We start from the raw sequence: 22,642 nt of genomic DNA, 5'->3' as shown, positions 1-22,642 counted from the left end.
TTAAACTATATTAGGTTTCATGAAAATTAAGATTAAAAATAAGATCCTCAAGGGAAATGAGGATGCAATTATTTTAAGTTACATCTGTTAGGCAGCTGAGTTGCATTCATGTTTAAACAGTACCTCACATACTTGCAGTGATCTGTCAAACCACAAGAAAAAAAAAAGGGGTTATGACAAATTTTTCCAAGACAATGTTTAGGTTACAGCTGAAGGTCTGTGAGCTGATTTGGGCCACCCCATTATAGAAGGGGCATTAAAATCACAGGCAGCTTACCACATAGATTCACCAGGGAGGAGAAATTATAGTCACAAGGAGAGACCCAAGATACTGGGGCTATTTCCACTAGAAGAGGTGGCTAAGAAGTAATTTAATAAAAGGTTATTTAAAAATATAAGGGATTTAAATAGGGTGAATAGGGAAAGCTACTTCCTCTGATTGGGGAAGTCAGTGACAAGACATCATCAATTTAAAATGCTAAAAGAGAGAGAGATTAGAATTTCTTAGAGTTACTAGGAGGAAGGAATGCTTTGCCACAGAAAAGACTTGCATTTATATAGCACCTTTCATGACCCCGGGGCGTCCCAAAGCACTTTACAGCCAATGAAGTACTTTTTGAAGTGTAACCACTGTTGTAATGTAGGAAACACGACAGACAATTTGTGCACAGCAAGCTCCCACAAACAGCAATGTGATAATTAGTTTTAGTGGTGTTGATTGAGGGATAAATATTGGCCAGGAGACCAAGGATAACTCCCCCGCTCTTTTTTCCAAATAGTGTCATGAGATCTTTTACATCCACCTTGAGAGCAGATGGGGCCTTGGTTTAATGTCTCATCCAAAAGACGACACCTCTGACAATGCAGCACTCCCTCAGTACTGCACTGGAGTTAGCCTAGATTTTTGTGCTCAAGTCTCTGGAGTGGGACTTGAACATACAAGCTTCTGATTCAGAGGCAAGAGTGCTACCAACTGAGCACACAGGGAGACCATTGCATCTTTTACAGGAAAAGTGATTATTTAAAGCAGAGAAATGTAACAGGGAAATGGGGAAAGAGCAGGGCAGTGGGATTAGTTTGGATTGCTCGAGTCAAGAGACTGCGCAGACACAATGGCCCAAATGGCTTTCTTTGGTACTGTAGACTTCTATGGCTCTATTCAATCATTTTATAATCAATATTAAATAAGTATCTAAATGAAATTGAAATGAGGGTTGTGACTTCCCCCCCCACTGCCCCCCCCTTTTAAGTACCTACTCTGTGATAACTGCAATGCTGAAAAGGAAAACAGCAACTGCAGTGAAAGGAATTGAGGGAGCCATCGATTTAATGAAAGGCCGGACCTTGTGTGATGGAGATAATGGGAGAGAAACTCCAGTCTGGGAAGTGGCATAATCCTACCTCGTTTGGAAAGGTTGCCCGGTAGTTGAATGCAATCTCCAGGAACATAAAAAAAAAGTAGCATGGTGCATTCGGAACAGGGTCAATGGTGTGAAAGATCATCAAGGAATAGATTTCATTCTACTACCAAGCAAGGAACAATTAGAGAACCACAGCTAATTAGCCTCAAATTGTAAGGTGCAAAGTTGAGATGGGAGCCCCCTACACCCTTCCCCCACAACTCTGGTGAATTCACAAACATACACCAAATAGTACACATCAAAATCTGACTGATGTGATGAACATAAAATAAGACACAGTTCATTCATTATTTAAGACAATAACTATCAATAAATAATTATTGATTTGGTTATGAAGGTCATGTGATGCACTTTCCACTGGGGAGCTCGATCATCTGGAATGGCACCACAAACTGCAGCATAAAACAGAAGCACTACTATTATGTGCACTGGCAAATTCTGCAATATCCCCATCATATCAGCAGTTACCAGGCACAGAGGATGAAGCACTACTGGCACAAAGTGGTGAACTGAAGAAACATTTGACTGGATTCTGTTGTAGCCTAAATCTGTGTGGAACAGGTGAGTACAGAGGTCTTTAGGGTGAGTGTTGGAGCAGCAACATAATATGCACAATGCTTCTATTAAATGTCATAATCCTGTGGCTTTGAAGGTAGACAATATAGAGAACTATCTGCAATCAATGGCGCTGCTGATTCACAGACTGCCAACCACTAATCCCTACTCTAAAGGTGGGGGGGGTGGTCGGAATCCAATCTTCAGTCACATGTGGATTGAACAACACAAGGCAACACCTTCAAGTGCTTTGTGGCTATATCTGTCACAAAGTCAGACCTCTGGGCATCTTAAAGGGTTGAGCTTGCAGTTATCCATTAGGCAACATTTTGCACTCTGGAGAGGCTTAAAAAGCTGGGTCTATTCACTGGAGATACATAGGGCTCGATTTTCATTGGGCCATTGAGGTGGGATTGGAGGCGTGTGGGGGGGGTTAAAAATCGCAAAATGGGGGGGGGGGGGGGGCACGAACCCATCCCGCCCCCAACTCGCCTACATGCCAGTTTCAAAGGAGGCGGATACCAGACCTGTGCTGGGACCCGCCTCCGAGGCGGGAAGGAGATTAGTGCCAATTAACTGCCTGTTAATTAGTGCCAATTAACATAACAGGCAGTTTTTAGCCTAATCCCTATTTTTATCCCTGAAGTGTGGGATTCCCGACAGCTCCAAACCACGCCAAGTTAGCGAGGCGGACCGTCAGGCTGAAGGGTTCGAGATGTCCGGTGTTCAGGTGAGTGATGTGTGCATGAGTGCAGAGGTAAGTGTGTATAAAATATTTAAATAAGTTTTACTTACCTTTACAGCCTTCCTTCCTTCAGGTCTCGGGAGTCCCTCATCACACCGGCACAGAATGGCCGCGAGCTGTCAAAAGTTGCAGCATTCAGCTTTCTGTTCTGGAGAGATCTCTAAATCAGCCTGAGAGGAAGGAATTAACTTAGTGTACAGATTGTCAGTGTTTGACAGCTTCAAAGAGCTGTCAAACGCTGATATTTCATCTGTCAAAAGCTCGACAGATGAAATGTCAATCTGTGACATCACCTGTTGCCGTGTGGCCCTTAATTGGCCTGCTGAGCCCACTGGGCGGGCTCAACAAGGTCAGTCAAGTGAAAATCGCGTGGGTTGGCCACAACTCGATGGAGGCAGGACTACAACCCCAAAAGTTGTAGTCCCGCCTCCTACATGCCTCCAGTATCAAAATCCAGCCCAGAGACTCTGGGTGATTTGACAGAGGTATATATAGTTAAAGGAATAGATTGCATTCCTGCTAATATATTTCGGGAAGGTCAGGGGTCATGTGCATAAGTTGCGCAAGGCTAGGGATACGTTAGATGTTAGGCGGTTCTTCTTTCCCCAGAGGAGAGCAGACCTTTGGAACAAGTTGCTGGTTCGTACATAAGGGAGTCATAGAAAAAAAAAATCTGTAATTCGCCTTGCTTTTTTGCCTCGCCCAGGAGATTACACGGCTGCCGACATGTGTCTAATCATGATGCTTCAGGCGCCATGGTGTATTTTCCTGCTCATCATTTTCATATGATCGTATGTTTGTAGAGATTAAGGATGTCCTCAAGTCTCGAGCACTATTATTCAATTGATCACCTTGGACTCTCTTGCTAACTAGACTGAGCAACACATCACTGAAGCTACCCCTTACCCATTATCCCCACACCCAAATGAAAGGACTTTATGCCTTCTGCATATTCCAGTGCACATTCCTATGAGATGAAACTTCCTCCTCCTTTACGGCTGCTACACAGGGGATTCATAATATAACAAGCTGGAGCAATCAAGCACTTGATAAGTACAAGTGTTGGGTAAGTCATCAAAATACACACAAAGTAGGGGCAATTTTTACATCAATTTTTCACTTGATTTTCTGCACGTTTCATTTATTGATAAACAATCGGACAACAACATTTTGATCTACAATGTGTGGAATGAGAGGTATTTGATGTGTTGTCTTCCACTCAGGTTTAATTCTGTGCTGTATTTGCAGTGATATGATTATATTTGGCACCATTGAGGAGATGATAAAATTATATTGTGAATCGAGATCATTGGCAAAAAAATCTCATTAAATTGAAGTGATGGGCAGTGAAGTCGTCACAAACCTAGTCAGTGCAATTGCATCACCCCCAACACAGGCCTTTGGAGCTCCTCCTTGTCCACAGCCAGGGCATGGATCCATTCTTCACTCAGCTTGAAGTCAATGCGCCTCTAATTAGCCAGGTTATGCAGCATGCATTACACCACAAAGAATCTGCAACAACTCAGTGGGGGTAATTTTAACTTTTAAATCGGCAGGCTAAAAATGGGTAATAGCGAATCGGCAGCCGTTTTACACTTTGCCCTGTTTTCTTATTCATTTGGAAATGTTTCTCATCTGGCAATAAAAAGTAAAATTACCCCCAGTGGCTTCGACTGCAAGGTACTAAAGTGACTAAGATACTTAAACTGCTGCTTCAACAACCAAATATTTGCTGTATAAAATGAGCATGCAGAGATGTGTACTTGGTTGTACCTACAATCAAATGCCAAGCTGGCATTTGGATGTGATGTAGAGGGGCAATGTGCATGGTTTCAAGCCATACTTAGTGATCCACAAAGCCAGCCATGCAGTTAATTTTCCTGCTAAAAAAAAGCTCAAGATTGTTGCAGGGTAAAAGTATTCGGCAGTCACCCTTTTTTTTTTTAGATGCTGCACACTACCTACAAGAGAGTTGGTGCAGGAGGGAGGTTTTAGTTTCCTGGATCACTGGGTCTGCTTCTGGGGAAGGTGGGACCTGTACTAATTGGACGGGTTGCATCTGAACCGGAACGGGACCAACATCCTTGCGGGGAGGTTTGCTAGTACTGTTTGGGGGGGGGGGGGGGGGGGTGGGGTGTTAAACTAACTTGGCAGGTGGATGGGATACGGAGTACAGCTATAGTAGGGGGTGATACACAGCCAAATATAGAGGAAAAAAAACAAGTCTGCCTGGAAGGCAGAGCAAATATGTAATGGCACAAGAGAGTATGGCAAGGCTGGATGGCATTTATTTTAATGCAAGGAGTCTTGCGAGTAAGGTAGATGAATTGAAGGTGTTGATGAACACATGGAAGTATGAAATTGTTGCTATCAGAGAGACATGGTTGAGGGAGGGGCAGGACTGGCAGCTCAATATTCTGGGGTATAGAATCTTCAGGCGAGACAGAGGGGGTATCGCAATATTAATCAAGGTGTCAATTACTGCTATAAGGAGGGATGATATCTTAGCAAGTTCCTCTAACGAGGCCATATGGGTAGAACTTAAAAACAAAAAAGGGGGCAAGCACTTTGTTGGGCATGTACTATAGGCCCTCAAACAAACAGTCAGGGGGAGATAGAGGAACAGATATGTAGGCAAATCTCAGAAGTATAGAAATAATAGGGGATTTCAACTTCCCCAATATTAACTGGGATAGTCAGAGTGTGAAAGGCTTAGAGGGTGTGGAATTCTTAAAGTGCATCCACGAGAGCTTTTTGAGCCAGCATGTAGAAAGTCCTACAAGAGGGGGCAGCACTGGACCTAATTCTAGGGAATGTAGTCGGGCAAGTGGTAGAAGTGTCAGTAGGAGAGCATTTTGGTGACAGTGACCATAATTCAGTGAGATTTAAGGCAGTCATGGAAAAGGACAAAGATGGACCGGAAATAAAAGGTTCTAAATTGGGGGAAGGCCGATTTTAATATGATAAGGCAGAATCTGGCCAAAATGGACTGGGGTCAGCTACTTGTAGGAAAATCCACATCAGAGCAATGGGAGTCTTTCAGAAAGGAAATAGAGAGAGTACAACGCCAACATGTTCCCGTAAAGGTCAAGGGTGGGACCAACAAGCCCAGGGAACCCTGGATGTCAAGGGATATACAAGAATGGATTCGGAAAAAAAGGGAGGCTTTTGGCAAATACAAAGGACTAAAAACAGTGGAAGCCCTAGGAGAGTATAGAAAGTGCAGGGGGGTACTTAAAGAAATTAGGAGAGCGAAGAGGGGGCATGAAAAAACACTGGTGGGCAAAATAAAGGAAAATCCCAAGGTGTTTTAGAAGTATATTAAGGGTAAGAGGATAACCAGGGAAAGAGTAGGGCCCATTAGGGACCAAAGTGGCAATCTATGTGTAGAGCCAGAAGATGTAGGTGAGGTTTTAAATGAATATTTTGCATCTGTGTTCACTATGGAGAAGGGGATGTAGGCATAGAAATCAGGCTGGGGGATTGTGATATACTTGAACAAATTAGTATCGAGAGGGAGGAGGTACTAGTGGTTTTAGTGGGCTTAAAAGTGGATGAATGTCCAGGCCTTGACGGGATGTATCCCAGGCTGCTGTGTGAGGCAAGGGAGGAGATTGCAGGGGCTCTGACAATTTTTCAGAACCTCTCTGGCCACAGGGGAGGTGCCAAAGGACTGGAGAACAGCTAATGTAGTACCATTGTTCAAGAAGGGTAGTAGGGGTAAACCAGGGAATTACAGGCCAGTGAGCCTAACATCAGTGGTAGGGAAATTATTGGAAAAAATTCTGAGGGACAGAATTAGTCTCCACTTGGAGAGGCAAGGATTAATCAAGGATAGTCAGCATGGCTTTGTCAGGGGGAGATCATGCCTGACCAATTTGATTGAATTTTGCGAGGGGGTGACTAGGTGTGTGGATGAGGGTAGTGCAGTTGATGTAGTCTACATGGACTTCAGTAAGGCTTTTGACAAAGTCCCACATGGGAGACTGGTCAAGAAGGTTAAGAGCCCATGGGATCCAGGGCAATTTGGCACATTGGATCCAAAATAGGCTTAGTGGCAGGAGGCAGAGGGTGATGGTCGAAGGTTGTTTGTGTGACTGGAAGCCTGTGTCCAGTGGTGTACTGCAGGAATCCGCTGGGTCCTTTGCTGTTTGTAGTGTACATTAATGATTTAGATATGAATGTAGGAGGTATGATCAGTAAGTTCGCAGATGACACAAAAATTGGCGGAGTGATAAATAGCGAGGAGGGAAGCCTCAGGCTACAGGACAATATGGTTAGATGGGCATGTGGTAAACCACTGTTGTTAGTATTGTTGTTCACTGTTAGTACTGTTGTTCACTCTTGCATATTGTTGTACTTGTCTGTGCATGCCTCAGCTGACTCCGCCCCTGGCTCCACCCTCATGGCTGGGTATAAAGGTCGCTGCTCAGAAGCCTCCAGCCCTTTTGGATACCAGGCAACCACAAGAGGCATGCTCTGTTCTTTGGTAATAAAAGCCTGTTTATTACTTTCTCAATCTCCAGTCTTTTGTAGCAATTGATAGTGCATCAATTTTATTACCAAAGTTAAATGTTGGCTGCGGATGCTGATCAACCGATGGCGCAAAACGCTGAGCAGCAGGCGCTGCTGCGAGCCCTCAGACCAACATGCCTGGACCTAGACCCCCAAGAAGCGGGTTCGTCGACTAAATTCGCACAATGGCTGCGTTGCTTTGAGGCGTATCTGGAAGCCTCGACCGTGACTCTTGATGAAAATAAACTGAAAATCCTGGCCTCGAAGGTGAGCCACCAAGTCTATACTTTAATCCAAGATGCGACGACCTACGCGGCGGCTATCGACCTACTGAAAGGGCAGTATGCACGCCCGGTTAACACGGTCTATGCCAGGCACCTTTTAAGATCTCGCAGACAGCAGCCCGGGGAATCGGTGGAAGCCTTCCTACGGGCACTGCGGGTACTCGGACGCGGCTGCGACTGCAAGGAAGTATCGGCCGCGGCACATGCGGAGGGATTGATACGAGACGCTTTCGTTGCGGGTCTAAGGTCCGACTACTCCCGGCAGAGGCTGCTGGAGAAGGGTGAAATAGACCTGACAAAGGCAGTGTCCCTCGCGCTCTCGCTCGACGCGGCCCACAGAAATATGGACGCTTTCTCCCCTCATCGCCCCGCGCCGTGGACGCCGCAATCTTGGGCCATGGGACCGCCACCTCCGACTGCTGCAGCGATGTCCAAGGCACAAAAATGCTATTTTTGTGGCCAAGCTAAACACCCTAGAGCACGCTGCCCCGCGAAGAATGCTACCTGCTCCGGCTGCGGGAAGAAAGGTCACTACGTTAGCGCCTGCAAAGGGAAGACCGCTAACGCCAGCAGCGCTGCGTGCGAACCGTGGGCGCAGCCATCTTGTCCGCCATCTTGGGCTCCCCCAGCCGCGTGGGGATCGGGACCGTGGGCGCCGCCATTTTGTCCGCCATCTTGGACGCCTCCGACTTCAACCACGGGGGAGCCGGACTCAACCACCGCCTCATCTGACGACCACATCGACTCGCTCGACCATACGCTGGCCTCCGTGACGCTGGACCAATCTCTCCCTCATCAACTGTCCAGGTCCATGATGGATATTACGGTAAACGGCCGCGCCACTACCTGCCTTTTTGACAGCGGGAGCACGGAGAGCTTTATCCACCCCGACACGGTGCGCAGTTACTCTCTCCCGGTCCTGCCGACGCGCCATCGGATCTCTTTGGCTTCCAAAGCCCAGTCAGCGGACGTCGGTGGCTACTGTGTAGTGACCCTTTCAGTAAGGGGCACAGAATACAAACATTTTAAACTTCTGGTCCTGCCCCATCTCTGCGCTGCCGTTCTACTGGGGTTGGATTTTCAGTGCCACCTTAAGAGTGTCACATTAGCGTATGACGGACCCCTCCCCCCACTCACAGTCTGCAGCCAGCAGCTTTTAAATCGCCCGCCGTGCACCATTTGCAGCCTCTCCACCCTTAAAGTCCCCCCCCCCCTCCTTGTTCGCTAACCTCACCCGCGACTGTAAGCCCATCGCTACCAAAAGCAGGCGTTACAGTGTTGGGGATAGGAGCTTCATTAAATCCGAGGTAGCGAGACTCCTGAAGGAAGGGATTATTGAAAGTAGCACCAGCCCATGGCGAGCACAAGTGGTGGTAGTGAAGACTGGCGAAAAACAGCGCCTAGTTATTGACTACAGCCAGACGATCAATCGCTACACCCAACTAGATGCATACCCACTCCCCCGCATATCTGACATGGTCAATCAGATAGCACAATACCGGGTGTTCTCGACGATTGATCTGAAGTCGGCATACCACCAGCTCCCCATCAGGGCTGAGGACCGCCAGTACACAGCTTTTGAAGCTGACGGTCGGCTCTATCACTTTCTCAGAGTTCCCTTCGGCGTCACCAACGGAGTTTCTGTCTTCCAACGGGAGATGGACCGGATGGTTGACCAGAACGCGCTCCAGGCCACTTTCCCATATCTAGACAACGTCACCATCTGCGGCCACGACCAGCAGGACCACGACGTTAATCTAGAGAAATTCCTCCGGACGGCCCAGCGGCTGAATCTCACATACAACAAAGACAAATGTATGTTTCGTACTACGCGCCTCGCTATTCTTGGCTGCGTAGTGGAGAACGGAGTCATCGGCCCAGACCCCGATAGAATGCGCCCCCTTATGGAGCTCCCCCTCCCCCACTGCCAGAAAGCACTGAAGAGATGCCTGGGGTTTTTCTCTTACTATGCTCAGTGGGTGCCCAACTATGCGGATAAAGCCCGACCCCTCATCAAGTCCGCCTCCTTCCCCCTGACAGCAGAGGCCTGTGCAGCCTTCACTCTCATAAAAGGAGACATTGCGAAGGCCACAATGCACGCTGTGGATGAGTCCCTTCCTTTTCAAGTGGAGAGCGACGCATCCGACTTTGCCCTAGCTGCAACCCTTAACCAGGCGGGGAGACCCGTGGCCTTTTTCTCAAGGACCCTCCAGGGCCCCGAGATTCGACACTCCTCTGTCGAAAAGGAGGCCCAGGCCATTGTGGAAGCCGTGCGACATTGGCGGCATTACCTGGCCGGAAAACGATTTACCCTGCTCACTGACCAGCGTTCAGTGGCTTTTATGTTTCATAATAAGCAGCGGGGCAAAATCAAGAATGACAAGATCTTAAGGTGGAGAATCGAACTCTCCACCTACAATTACGATATCTTGTACCGGCCCGGGAAACTCAATGAGCCCCCAGATGCCCTATCACGTGGTACGTGCGCCAACGCGCAGGTTGATAGGCTACAGACCCTCCACAATGACCTCTGCCACCCGGGGGTCACCAGGTTCTTCCATTTTATCAAATCCCGTAACCTGCCCTACTCCATCGAGGAGGTCAGGACCATGACCAGGAACTGCCAGATCTGTGCCGAGTGCAAGCCGCATTTTTATAGGCCAGACAGAGCGAGCCTGATCAAAGCCACGCGCCCCTTCGAGCGGCTGAGCATCGATTTTAAAGGGCCCCTCCCCTCCTCTGACCGCAATGTGTACTTCCTCAATATAATTGATGAGTACTCCCGTTTCCCGTTTGCCATCCCTTGCTCGGACATGACCAGTACCACGGTCATTAAATGTCTGAATGACCTCTTCGCCTTGTTCGGTTTCCCTAGCTATATCCATAGCGACAGGGGCTCATCTTTTATGAGCGACGAACTTCGGCAGTACCTGCTCGCGAGAGGCATTGCTACAAGCAGGACCACCAGCTACAACCCCCGGGGTAACGGCCAGGTGGAAAGGGAGAATGCGACAGTCTGGAAGGCAGTCCTTTTAAACTTAAAATCTAAGGGCCTTCCGACCTCCCGCTGGCAGGAGGTCCTCCCTGCGGCGCTCCATTCCATTCGGTCGCTGCTCTGTACACCCACCAATGCCACTCCTCACGAGAGAATGTTCTCCTTCCCCAGGAAGTCCACGTCGGGGATTTCGCTACCAACATGGCTGACTTCTCCAGGTCCCGTCCTACTGCGGAAGCACGTGAGGACCCATAAGGCGGACCCCCTGGTCGAGAGGGTGAGCCTCCTCCACGCCAACCCGCAGTATGCTTACGTGGTGTACCCGGACGGGCGGGAGGACACAGTCTCCATTCGAGACCTCGCACCTGCAGGTGCTCCTGAAACACCCTCTTCGCCACCCACCGCTACTCCTGCCTACCCCCAGGACACAGTCCCCGCACGAGACCTCGCACCTTCGGGTGCCTCTGAGAGACCACCATCGCTACCTCCCATTACCCATGCTCTGACCCCTGTAGACGGCATGCAGCAGCCCCAGGGTCCGCCACCTGCTACACCTCCTCTGAACGAGACACCGGGTTCACCATTGGATGCTGCACCATCACCGCCGCTGCTGCGACGCTCAGGACGGCTTACAAGGCCTCCTGATAGACTTCAGTACACAAATTTTTAGTGCACTTCACCCCGCCGGACTCAATTCTAAACAAGGGGTGAATGTGGTAAACCACTGTTGTTAGTATTGTTGTTCACTGTTAGTACTGTTGTTCACTCTTGCATATTGTTGTACTTGTCTGTGCATGCCTCAGCTGACTCCGCCCCTGGCTCCACCCTCATGGCTGGGTATAAAGGTCGCTGCTCAGAAGCCTCCAGCCCTTTTGGATACCAGGCAACCACAAGAGGCATGCTCTGTTCTTTGGTAATAAAAGCCTGTTTATTACTTTCTCAATCTCCAGTCTTTTGTAGCAATTGATAGTGCATCAGGGCAGAACAGTGGCAAATGGAATTTAACCCTGAAAAGTGTGAGGTGATGCATTTTGGGAGGACTAACAAGGCAAGGGAATACACAATGAATGGTAGGACCCTAGGAAGGACAGAGGATCAGAGGAACCTTGGTGTCATAGAGTTTTACAGCACAGAAAGAGGCCCTTCGGCCCATCGTGTCTGCGCCGCCCATCCATCCCTGTCCAGTCTAATCCCATTTTCCAGCATTTGGTCCATAGCCTTGTATGCAATGGCATTTCAAGTGCTCATCCAAATGCTTCTTGAATGTTGAGGGTTCCTGCCTCCACCACCCTTTCAGGCATTGAGTTCCACATTCCAACCACCCTCTGGGTGAAAAAGTTCCTCCTCAAATCCCCTCTAAATCTCCTGCCCCTTACCCTGAATCTATGCCCCCTTGTTATTGACCCCCCCACTAAGGGGAAAAGTTCCTCTTTATCTACCCTATCTATGCCCCTCATTATTTTGTACACCTCAATCAGGTCCCCCCTCAGCTCCAAGGAAAACAACTCCAGCCTGTCCAGCCTCTCTTCATAGCTGAGGCGCTCCATCCCAGGTAACATCCTGGTGAATCTTCTCTGCACCCTCTCCAAAGCAATCACATCCTTCCTATAGTGAGGCGACCAGAACTGCACACAGTACTCCAGCTGTGGCCTCACCAGCGTTTTGTACAGCTCCATCATAACCTCCCTGCTCTTATATTCTATGCCTCGGCTAATGAAGGCAAGTATCCCATATGCCTTTTTAACCACCTTATCTACCTGCTCCGCTGCCTTCAGGGATCTATGTACATGTACACCAAGGTCCCTCTGACCCTCTGTACTTCCTAGGGTCCTACCACTCATTGTGTATTCCCTTGCCTTATTTGTCCGTCCAAAATGCATCACCTTGCACTTTTCAGGGTTAAATTCCATTTGCCACTTTTCCGCCCATCTGACCAACCCGTTTATATCGTCCTGTAGCCGGAGGCTTTCCTCCTCGCAATTTACCACCCCACCAATTTTCGTGTCATCTGCGAACTTACTGATCATACCTTTTACATTCTCATCCAAATCATTTATGTAGATCACAAACAATAAGGGACCCAGCACCGATCCCTGAGGTACCCCACTGGACACAGGCTTCCAGTCACAAAAGCAACCTTCGACCATCACCCTCTGCCTCCTGCCACTCAGCCAGTTTAGGATCCAACGCGCCAAGGCACCCTGGATCCCATGGGCTCTTACCTTCTTGACCAGTCTCCTATGCAGGACTTTGTCAAAAGCTTTACTGAAGTCCATGTAAACCACATCCACAGCATTTCCCTCATCCACCCCACTAGTCACCCCCTCGAAAAATTCGATCAGATTTGTTAGACATGATTTACCCTTGACAAAGCCATGCTGACTATCCCCGATTAATCCTTGCCTCTCCAAGTGGAGATTAATTTTGTCCCTCAGAATTTTTTCCAATAATTTCCCCACCACAGATGTTAGACTCACTGGCCTGTAATTCCCTGGTTTATCCCTGCTACCCTTCTTGAATAATGGTACTACGTTAGCTGTTCTCCAGTCCTCTGGTACATCCCCTGTGGCCAGAGAGGTTCTGAAAATTAGTGTCAGAGCCCCTGCAATCTCCTCCCTTGCCTCCCACAGCAGCCTGGGATACATCTCGTCCGGGCCTGGGGATTTATCCACTTTTTGGCCCGCTAAAACCGCTAGCACCTCCTCCCTCTCGATGCTAATATGTTCAAGTATGTCACAGTCCCCTTGCCCGATTTCTATGTCTGCATCGTCTTTCTCCATAGTGAACACAGATGCAAAAAATTCATTTAAAACCCCGCCTACATCCTCTGGCTCTACACACAGATTGCCACTTTGGTCCCTAATGGGCCCTACCCTTTCCCTGGTTATCCTCTTGCCCTTAATATACTTATAAAACATCTTAGGATTTTCCTTTATTTTGCTCGCCAGTGTTATTTCATGGCCCCTCCTCGCCCTCCTAATTTCTTTTTTAAGTATGCCCCTGCACTTTTTATACTCCTCTAGGGCTTCTTCTGTCTTTAGTCTTTTGTAACTGCCAAAAGCCCCCCTTTTATTTCTAATGCGTTTTTGTATATCCCTTGTCATCCAAGGTTCCCTTTGCTTGTTGGTCCCACCCTTGACCTTTACAGGAACATGTTGGCGTTGTACTCTCTCTATTTCCCTTCTGAAAGTCTCCCACTGTTTTGATGTGGATTTTCCTATAAGCAGCTGCTCCCAGTCCACTTTGGCCAGATCCTGCCTTATCATATTAAAATCGGCCTTCCCCCAATTTAGAACCCTTATTTCCGGGCCGTCTTTGTCTTTTTCCATGACCACCTTAAATCTCACCGAATTATGGTCACTGTCGCCAAAATGCTCTCCTACTGACACTTCCACCACTTGCCCGGCTACATTCCCCAGAATTAGGTCCAGTACCGCCCCCTCTCTTGTAGGACTTTCTACATGTTGGCTCAAAAAGCTCTCCTGGATGCACTTTAAGAATTCTGCACCCTCTAAGCCTTTCACACTCTGACTGTCCCAATTTATATTGGGGAAGTTGAAATCCCCCACTATTATTACCCTATTATTTTCACACTTCTCTGAGATTTGCCTACATATCTGTTCCTCTATCTCCCCCTGACTGTTTGGGGGCCTATAGTACACTCCCAGCAAAGTGCTTGCCCCCTTTTTGTTTTTAAGTTCTACCCATATGGCCTCATTAGAGGAACCCACTAATATATCATCCCTCCTTACAGCAGTAATTGACTCCTTAATTAATATTGCAACACCCCCTCCCCTTTTACACCCCCCTCTGTCTCGCCTGAAGATTCTATACCCCGGAATATTGAGCTGCCAGTCCTGACCCTCCCTCAACCATGTCTCCATGATAGCAACAATATCGTACTCCCATGTGTTCAACAACAACTTCAGTTCATCCACCTTATTTGCAAGACTCCTTGCATTAAAATAAATGCCTTCCAGCCCTGCCATATTCTCTTTTGCCTTCACATATTTGCTCTGCCTTCCCAGCTGACTTGTTTTTCCCTCTGTATTTGGCCGTAAATCACCCCCTACTATAGCTCCACTCTGTACCCCAACCCCCTGCCAAGTTAGTTTAAACCCTCCCCAGCAGTGCTAGCAAACCTCCCCGCAAGGATATTGGTTCCCCCCTGGTTCAGGTGTAAACCGTCCGACTTGTACAAGTCCCACCTTTCCCAGAAGCAGACCCAGTGATCCAGGAAACTAAAGCCCTCCCCCCTGCACCATCCCTTTAGCCACGCACTCCAGTCTACCTTAGACATGTACATAGATCCCTGAAGACAGCAGAACAGGTAGATAAGGTGGTTAAAAAGGCATATGGGATACTATGCCTCAGCTAATGAAGGCAAGAGCAGGGAGGTTATGATGGAGCTGTACAAAACGTTAGTTAGGCCACAGCTGGAATACTGTGTGCAGTTCTGGTCACCACACTATAGGAGGGATGTGATTGCATTGGAGAGGGTGCAGAGGAGATTCACCAGGATGTTACCTGGGCTGGAGCACTTCAGCTATGAAGAGAGACTGGACAGGCTGGGGTTGTTTTCCTTAGAGCAGAGAAGGCTGAGGGGGGACCTGATTGAAGTGTACAAAATTATGAGGGGCATAGATAGGGTAGATAGAAAGGAACATTTCCCCTTAGTAGAGGGGTCAATAACCAGGGGCATAGTTTCAAGGTAAGGGGCAGGAGGTTTAGAGGGGATTTGAGGAAAAACTTATTCACCCAGAGGGTGGTTGGAATCTGGAACTCACTACCCTCAACATTCAAGAAGCATTTAGATGAGCACTTGAAGCGCCATAGCATACAAGGCTACGGACCAAGTGCTGCAAAATGGGATTAGAATAGACAGGGCTTGATGGCTGGCATGGACACGATGGGCCTCTTTCTGTGCTGTATAACTCTGACTCTACCTGCATGTTGAAGGATTACAAACCCTTACAGTGGCTATACTCCTTTGGATTGCACCAAAATCTCTATTGGGTGAAAATCTTCCCATCGTTAATTTTACCAAAAAGTCAGGAATGCCAACTCTTTGCCCCGCACCACCCCCCCTTCCCCCTATTAACAGAAGGCATTTTACTCCCCATGTGGTACAGTTCATCACATCCAGCAACACAAAATTTCCACTATATGATCAACTGTTTTCAGTGAAATGAGCCCGTCAAAGTCTTTCAAAACAGTGCAGCTATCATGTCTTGAATGCAGGCAGACATGGTGTTCTGACAATATTACCGTACTGACTATTAGTGCCCAAAAAGACCCAATGCCGAGTCTTTTACAGCCACTCCTGCGCAGCTAGAGTCACTATGCAATCTTCCAAATCTAAAACCAACTTTTGACATAACCCCATTTCTCTTCTTGGTTAGTGACTTAAACCTCCTCATGACGATCAGATGAGGCCTGCACCAACATTAAAGGCAGTAGAGCCTTCTCTTTGACCCTTTTCTCCACAGCCACCATTCTTTTAGGCCTTTCTTACAGGAAGGGAAGACATTTTCAAATAGATGTAAAAAAGTGTATTTGGTCTGGTGGCAGCAATAAAAGCTGGTTGGATTATGACTTTTAGCATAAGTGTTGTGAGGTTTTAAAGATACTATGGTTAATTTAGAGGACAGATCCCCTACCAATTGGCTAAATTAATGTAATTTCACAATTGAAATTTTATAAATGCACGGCACTATATTTCCAACCCACATCAAATATGTAACTTCTTACCTTTTTGGTCTTGTGATACTGCTGGGCTGTTGGTTTCACTCACTGACTTCGAAGATGGCTTGGAAGAGTCTGCATCAGAATGTTCCAGATTCACCACTATGTCCTTGGGATGAGCAGATTTCTCCTGAGAAGTGCACAACTCTTCTGTACATAGGAAAATAATAGTGACCACCTCAAAAAGGATTTGACGTTTAATCTAATGTTGCAATTAACTGTCAAACCATTTATTGTTTGTATATATTGTACACTAAAACAAGTTACAACATGCAAGCAAGGGGGTGAGAGAGTGAGAGCGCAAGAGAAGAAATTGAAAAAAGTGACTAAAATCATGTCATACGATTTATTTGAATAGGCCCACCCATATTTGGGCAGACATATTCAATGTCCCTCCCACCCCCGTCAAGTAAAGGGAAACCCTAGACTGGTGAGGTCAAGAGAGCCAGCAGACTACTGAGGCATTTCCCACATTATTTGGTTGGCTCTCTGGTATACTTCCAGCAGAAAATCTAGGCCAATCCCAGAGCTAGACAACGAAGAGATGATGGAAGAGAATGGTATATTCGACCGTATCAAACACAGAGAGGGTCAAGAAGTCCAAGGAGAGATAATGCACCCTGCTCAATGAGGATGTCATCTGTACCTTTGGCTGGGGTGGATTAGAATGTGATGCTTCTTTTTTTAAACGCCCGAGAAAGTTTGCTATCTGAGTGACAAATCTGATGCTGGTAGTTACCAACACACTGTACTAAATTTCCAGAAAAGGACTCTCCATAGGGGCTGGTCCCCCTTGCCACTATCTGTACTTGCTGTTCACAGGTATCAACTGCAATTTAGAAAAATAGAGGAGAAATTCGGTATCGCCGTTTGGGGGCGCAATTATCGGCCGGGCGCAAAGTTTAGTGCCTGGTGCTAATTATCGCCTCCGACTGCAAACTTGGCTTCTATCACCCTTGGAGGTGATTGGAGCGCTAAATACCTCTCAAGGCGCTAACGCCAAGGAGCGAGGCGCTACCTCAGAACGCCGACGAAGCTCAGGTGATGTCAGCCAGCAATTGAACACAGACACTAGCGCCAGCCAGTTCTTAAAGGGGAGGGTCGATCTTGCTCTCCATCCACACCCTGCTCATTGCAGCTTTGAATCTCGGCCTGGAGAGACCTGTACATCAATTCTGCTGGAAAGAACAATGAAGAGGCCCAGGGAAAGAGCTCAGAATGCAGCCCCCATAGACTCTTCTAAATCGATGCAAGGAGGGTCAAATTAAAATGAACCTGCAAAGTGCTGCTCAGTACCCAAAACTCCTTCACACAGCGTTGAATCTCTCCAGAAATCCCTCTCTCTGAATGCGTGGTGCAAAAATGTCACTGACAAAGAGAGTCAAGAAGCAGTTGCCTTTAAATTGTGCTCCACAAGTCCCTACCCGACTGCAAAACGTTCCCCTCAACCTTTCGTTGCTAGCAGCAGGCGGTAAGGCAGGGGGTGCCACTCAATATCCGGTCCGGGGTGCTACACACTCGACTGACGTCACGATCTGTCTGGTCAATTTCGCGAGCGGTGCAAACATTGCTGCGCCTGGGCGCCAGTTGCTTTGCGCCTCATTAGCGCCCTCTTAGGGTGCCAACGGGAGCTGCAAATCAACCGAATTTTCCCCCAAAAAACTTTTATTTTGAGAAGCTCAAATCTCTTAACACTTGTTCATTTACCAAACCACACACATTAAAAAAAATACATTATATCTGCAATTATGAAGCCAAAGCCCAGGAAGCACCCAATGACCAGGTAACCTTCTTGATCCTCAATGCCATAGGAAGCCAGTGAAGCATTTTTGAATAACCAATTCCTGTTTGGACTGATTACTTTTGACTGTCGAACGTTTGGGATCTTTTCAAATGCCCCCAAAAATAAAACATGAACATCAACATGATTAGTGGTTCTATTATAAATTTAAATACACTAAGTGATACTGTTCAGTGACCAGAACAAACCAATTGCAAACAAAGTAGTCAGTTTGTTTGACACCATCGTTTCACCTCTGGATACAGGCACTAATCTAGTTTAGGCTGATGAGATGGAAGTCTCTCTGCTGGCTGTAAGGATGTTACACAGTACACTTTTAAGCATGCTCAACCTTGTTCCTAATAGTATGAGCTCAGAACACAAAACTGCATACTATGTGACGCCAACAGGCACTCTCGGTGGGGAAACAAACATCTGCATCTCTTACTGAACAAGTTAGCACTTTTCATTTTTCTCCCACTTTTTAGTAGAATTAGTATTTTCCTTCCTAGATATTGGGCCTGGATGGTGTGGATACAGAATACAAGGTCAGGATAGATAAAACCTTCAGCTAGTCACTTGGCAACATGTAATAAAAAGTTGCCCAGGTGTGACTCCTTCTCAAATTTTTCCCTCCACTATGAGGTGATGTCCAGCATTTGATGAACAATTCCCAGCAGCAGCACAACTGCAAACCATGACCAGTGTGGGAGGAAAGAAAATTGAACCTGCATTTTCAGTAGCATGCTGGTGCTCTACAACACTGAACTGCCTGATGTAATCACATTGGAGCCTTAAAACACTTGCAGCTCAAAAAAACTCACCTTGTGCTTGAAGATGAGAAATATTAAAACCTTCCTTTAGTCTAATGACGACTACTCCATACTGATAGTCAAATGCATCACTGCAAAGCAAATATGCATTACAATGAACAGTTCGTTAACCACAAAAAGGAAATAAAATTCTAATAGATCAGAACACAACATTTCACAATCACTGGCCATGTACACACACAAAACATGTTTATACTGTAAAGGCACTTACAATTATCCATAAAGGCAAATATTACCAGAAAGTTTATCCACTGGCCTCCCGGATTTCCCACCCACCTCGGACCACCCCACCGAAGAAAATTCCCGCCTTTAACTCCAAAAAACGGGTGAGGTGGGAGGAAAGTTAAAGTGTTAAAAAAAAAACTGAATCCCGACCCCAAGCCGCCTCCAACCTGCCCACTTTCAGTTTTAACGGAGGCGGGAAGCCAAACTGCTCCCAGGAGGCTGGTCTCGTATTTAAATATTATAATGAGCCTAGTGTGCCTCAGATTTAACCACCATTACAAATTTAACTCTGGCTGGTTGGGTTTCTCAGGCCTCGGGGAACCCGCCAACTTGCCAAGGCAAGAACTGATGGATCCAGGAGGTTAGTGCCTTTACACATACCTCCTGGATCCAGCGTCCCTGCCTTACCCCACCCCGAGGCCTCTGATCGCCTTCCCAGACTACACCCTTCAGCCCGATGGTCCTCTGGCACCGACCCCCCCCCCACCCCGCCCCAAACCCTCCGCCGGTTGGTCCCAATGCTTTACTCCCCACTCCACAAAGCGATCCTCCTTCGGTTGGCCCTGATGCTTACACAACTCTCTTTCTCTCTCTTTCCCCCCCCCCCCCCCCAAAACAAATCCTACTCCGGTCAGCCCAGATCCTCCCTCTTTCCCTTTCTTCCCCCACACCGATCCTCCTTCGGCCCCCATGATCCCTCCCTTCCTCCCTCCTCTCTGCGGCCTGGTGCTGCAGGCCTGCCTGCTCGCAGCCAGCCAGCATCAACATCTGGCTGGCTGCGAGTGGGGAAACAGAGCTTTGAAATGCAAATCAGGCTCTGACATTCTCCCGGGTTTCCCATCCGCTTTCTAGCACCCTGCGCGGCCCCACAAGCCTCCAGATTAAAATTCTGGCCATGATCCCTATACAGTTCTGCTTATATCAGTACTCAAGGAACATAAAAGGTGTGCTTTTAACTCAATTTAAAACAATCTTAAGGACTTTGTTGCAGCCACCTCCAAAGGAACCAAGGAATGAAAAGCTTGGTTTTGTTATCAAAGTGGCACTTTACTCCATTGAATGATAATTAGCAAGATTAACTCACTGAATAGTATTGATGTAATTTTCCACATCCTTCATAAGGGCCTGGCGCCAGTCTTTTTAAAGCCAAAGACAAGTGTGTTGGGCCGCATTCGACCAAGTCCTACAGCCTGGAAATAGACCAGAAGCAGAAGTGAAAGTTACTTTTCTGTCAGACCTGTCCAGAATGCGGGTATGGACCGCAGTATAAAACTGCCTGTGGTAAACCACTGTTTGTATTCCACTGTGTACATGCCTGGACATGCCTCGGCTGACTCCTCCCACAAGTCCTAGTATAAAGGTGACTTTGTATTTCTGGACCGGTCGACCACTCGAGGCAGACCTTCATTCTTTTGTTAATAAAAGCCTTTAGTTACTCTCTTAACTCTCAGTCTTTTATGAGTAATTGATAGCGCATCAATTTTATTGTGATGAAATATTTCCATTCATCACTGCCTGTGACTGAGATCGGTTTCAGTGTCATTTCCCTTCCCCCAGACCTCATTGTATTGTGTACTGGAATGTGCTGTATTGTATACTGGAATGTGCTGTGTGTAGGGCTCTGCCCATACCTGGCCCCGTTTGTAAGCTAACCCAGTCTGGCTTCAGTCTCCAGAAGGAAGACATCTCTCTCTCTTACGTGTTACGTTCTAAGTTAATAAAAGCCTTGTTTTGTTCTGCTAACTTCGAGTCTCGGAATTATTGAGGCACATCATTTATTAACAAAATTTTTATAATGGAGAAGATCCTCACACCAGCATGCCTGGACTTAGATCATCGGGAGGCGGACTCATCCACCAAGTTTACTCACTGGCTTAAGTGTTTCGAAAAATTCCTGACCGCCTCCGCAGCAATCAAATCGGACGAGGACAAACTGGATGTCCTGACCTCCAAAGTGAACCACCGAGTGTACTCGGTCATCCAAGACGCGACCTCGTACGCGGACGCTATCAAGCTCCTCAAGGACCAGTACACGCGCCCAGTGAACGAAGTGTACGCCAGGCACCTTCTGGGGAGTCGTAAACAACAGCCTGGGGAATCGACCGTGGAATACCTTCAGGCACTGTCTGTGCTTGGCCGGGCCTGTGGTTGTAAGGATGTAAAGGCCGCCGTGTACACAGAGGAACTTATCCGGGACGCTTTTGTAGCGGGCCACAGATCCAATTACACCCGACAGCAACTGTTGGAGCAGAGTGACCTCGACTTCAACAAGGCCTCTGAACTCGCACTATCATTGGATGTAGCCTACCGGGGCATGGATGCCTACTCCTCTGCACCGTGGACGCCGCGGGGAATGACAGCCTGGGACACGGTAGGACCGCCTCATAGCGCCGTGCCACCCCAGCAACGGCCCAACTACCGCAGCAGTGCCCCAAGGCCAGAAATGCTACTTCTGTGGCCATGCAAAACACCCCAGAGCGCGCTGCCCGGTGAAAAACGCGATCTGCTCGGGCTGCGGGAAGAAGGGACACTACGCTAACGTCTGCAGGGCCAAAGCCACCCCGAACCCCAGCAGCGCCGCGTGTGGGCCATGCGGGCCGCCATCTTGGGACTCCCCGGCCATGTGCGAACCACCGGTACAGCAGCCATTTTGGACGCCTCCAGCCACATGGGGATCATGGACGCCGCCATCTTGGACGACAGCCGGAACGCAGCAGGCCCCCAACACCGTCTCATCTGATACCCGCAGCGACACACCGACCCCTACGCTGGCATCCGTTACACTGGACCAAGCGAGACCGCACCAGCTGGCCAGTTCCACAATGGACATTAAGGTAAATGGCCACGATACAATCTGCCTTTTTGACTCTGGGAGCACGGAGAGCTTCATCCACCCAGACACGGTGCGGCGTTGCTCTCTCCCAGTCCTGCCTGCGCACCAGCGGATTTCTATGGCCTCCGAGTCCCAGTCGGCGGACATCGGCGGCTACTGCGTAGTGACACTCGTAGTAGACGGGACCGTGTACGATCATTTTAAACTTCTGGTCCTGCCCGACCTCTGCGCTGCCATCCTGCTGGGGCTAGATTTTCAGTGCCACCTTAAAAGTGTTACGATGGCGTACGGTGGACCCCTACCCCCACTCACAGTCCGCAGCCAGCAGCTCCCAAATTGCCCGCCGCGCACCAGGTGAAACCTCTCCACACTCAGTCACCCCCCCCCCCCCCACTGTTTGCTAACCTCACCCCCGACTGTAAGCCCATCGCCACAAAGAGCAGGCGATACAGTGCCGGGGACAGGGTTTTCATTAAAACCGAAGTGGAGCGGCTCCTGAAGGAAGGGGTTATTGAGGGCAGCACCAGCCCCTGGCGAGCCCAGGTTGTGGTCGTTAAGACCGGCGAGAAGCAGCGCCTGGTCATCGACTACAGCCAGACAATAAATCGCTACACCCTGCTGGACGCCTACCCACTCCCCCGCATAGCTGATATGGTCAACCAGATCGCGCAGTACCGCGTCTTCTCGACCATTGACCTGAAATCAGCGTAC

General features: G+C 48.1%; 1 protein-coding gene across 1 annotated transcript in view; it reads right to left on the bottom strand.

Annotated features, from left to right (window-relative positions):
• The window catches only part of slc12a2 (solute carrier family 12 member 2), a 244,971-nt gene that overhangs the window by 32,027 nt on the left and 190,302 nt on the right, over positions 1–22,642 (bottom strand). Inside the window, 4 exon segments of the mRNA XM_085984420.1 lie at positions 16,267–16,410; positions 18,865–18,944; positions 20,183–20,234; positions 20,237–20,288. Coding sequence (XP_085840546.1) covers positions 16,267–16,410; positions 18,865–18,944; positions 20,183–20,234; positions 20,237–20,288 — 328 coding nt within the window.

Source organism: Somniosus microcephalus, chromosome 1 (genome assembly GCF_052327205.1).
Source record: "Somniosus microcephalus isolate GS21.2 chromosome 1, FLI_Smic_1.0, whole genome shotgun sequence".
Taxonomy (NCBI): Eukaryota; Metazoa; Chordata; class Chondrichthyes; order Squaliformes; family Somniosidae; genus Somniosus; species Somniosus microcephalus.
Note: the sequence above shows the minus strand (reverse complement) of the source record. Positions and strands in the feature narration are given on the sequence as shown.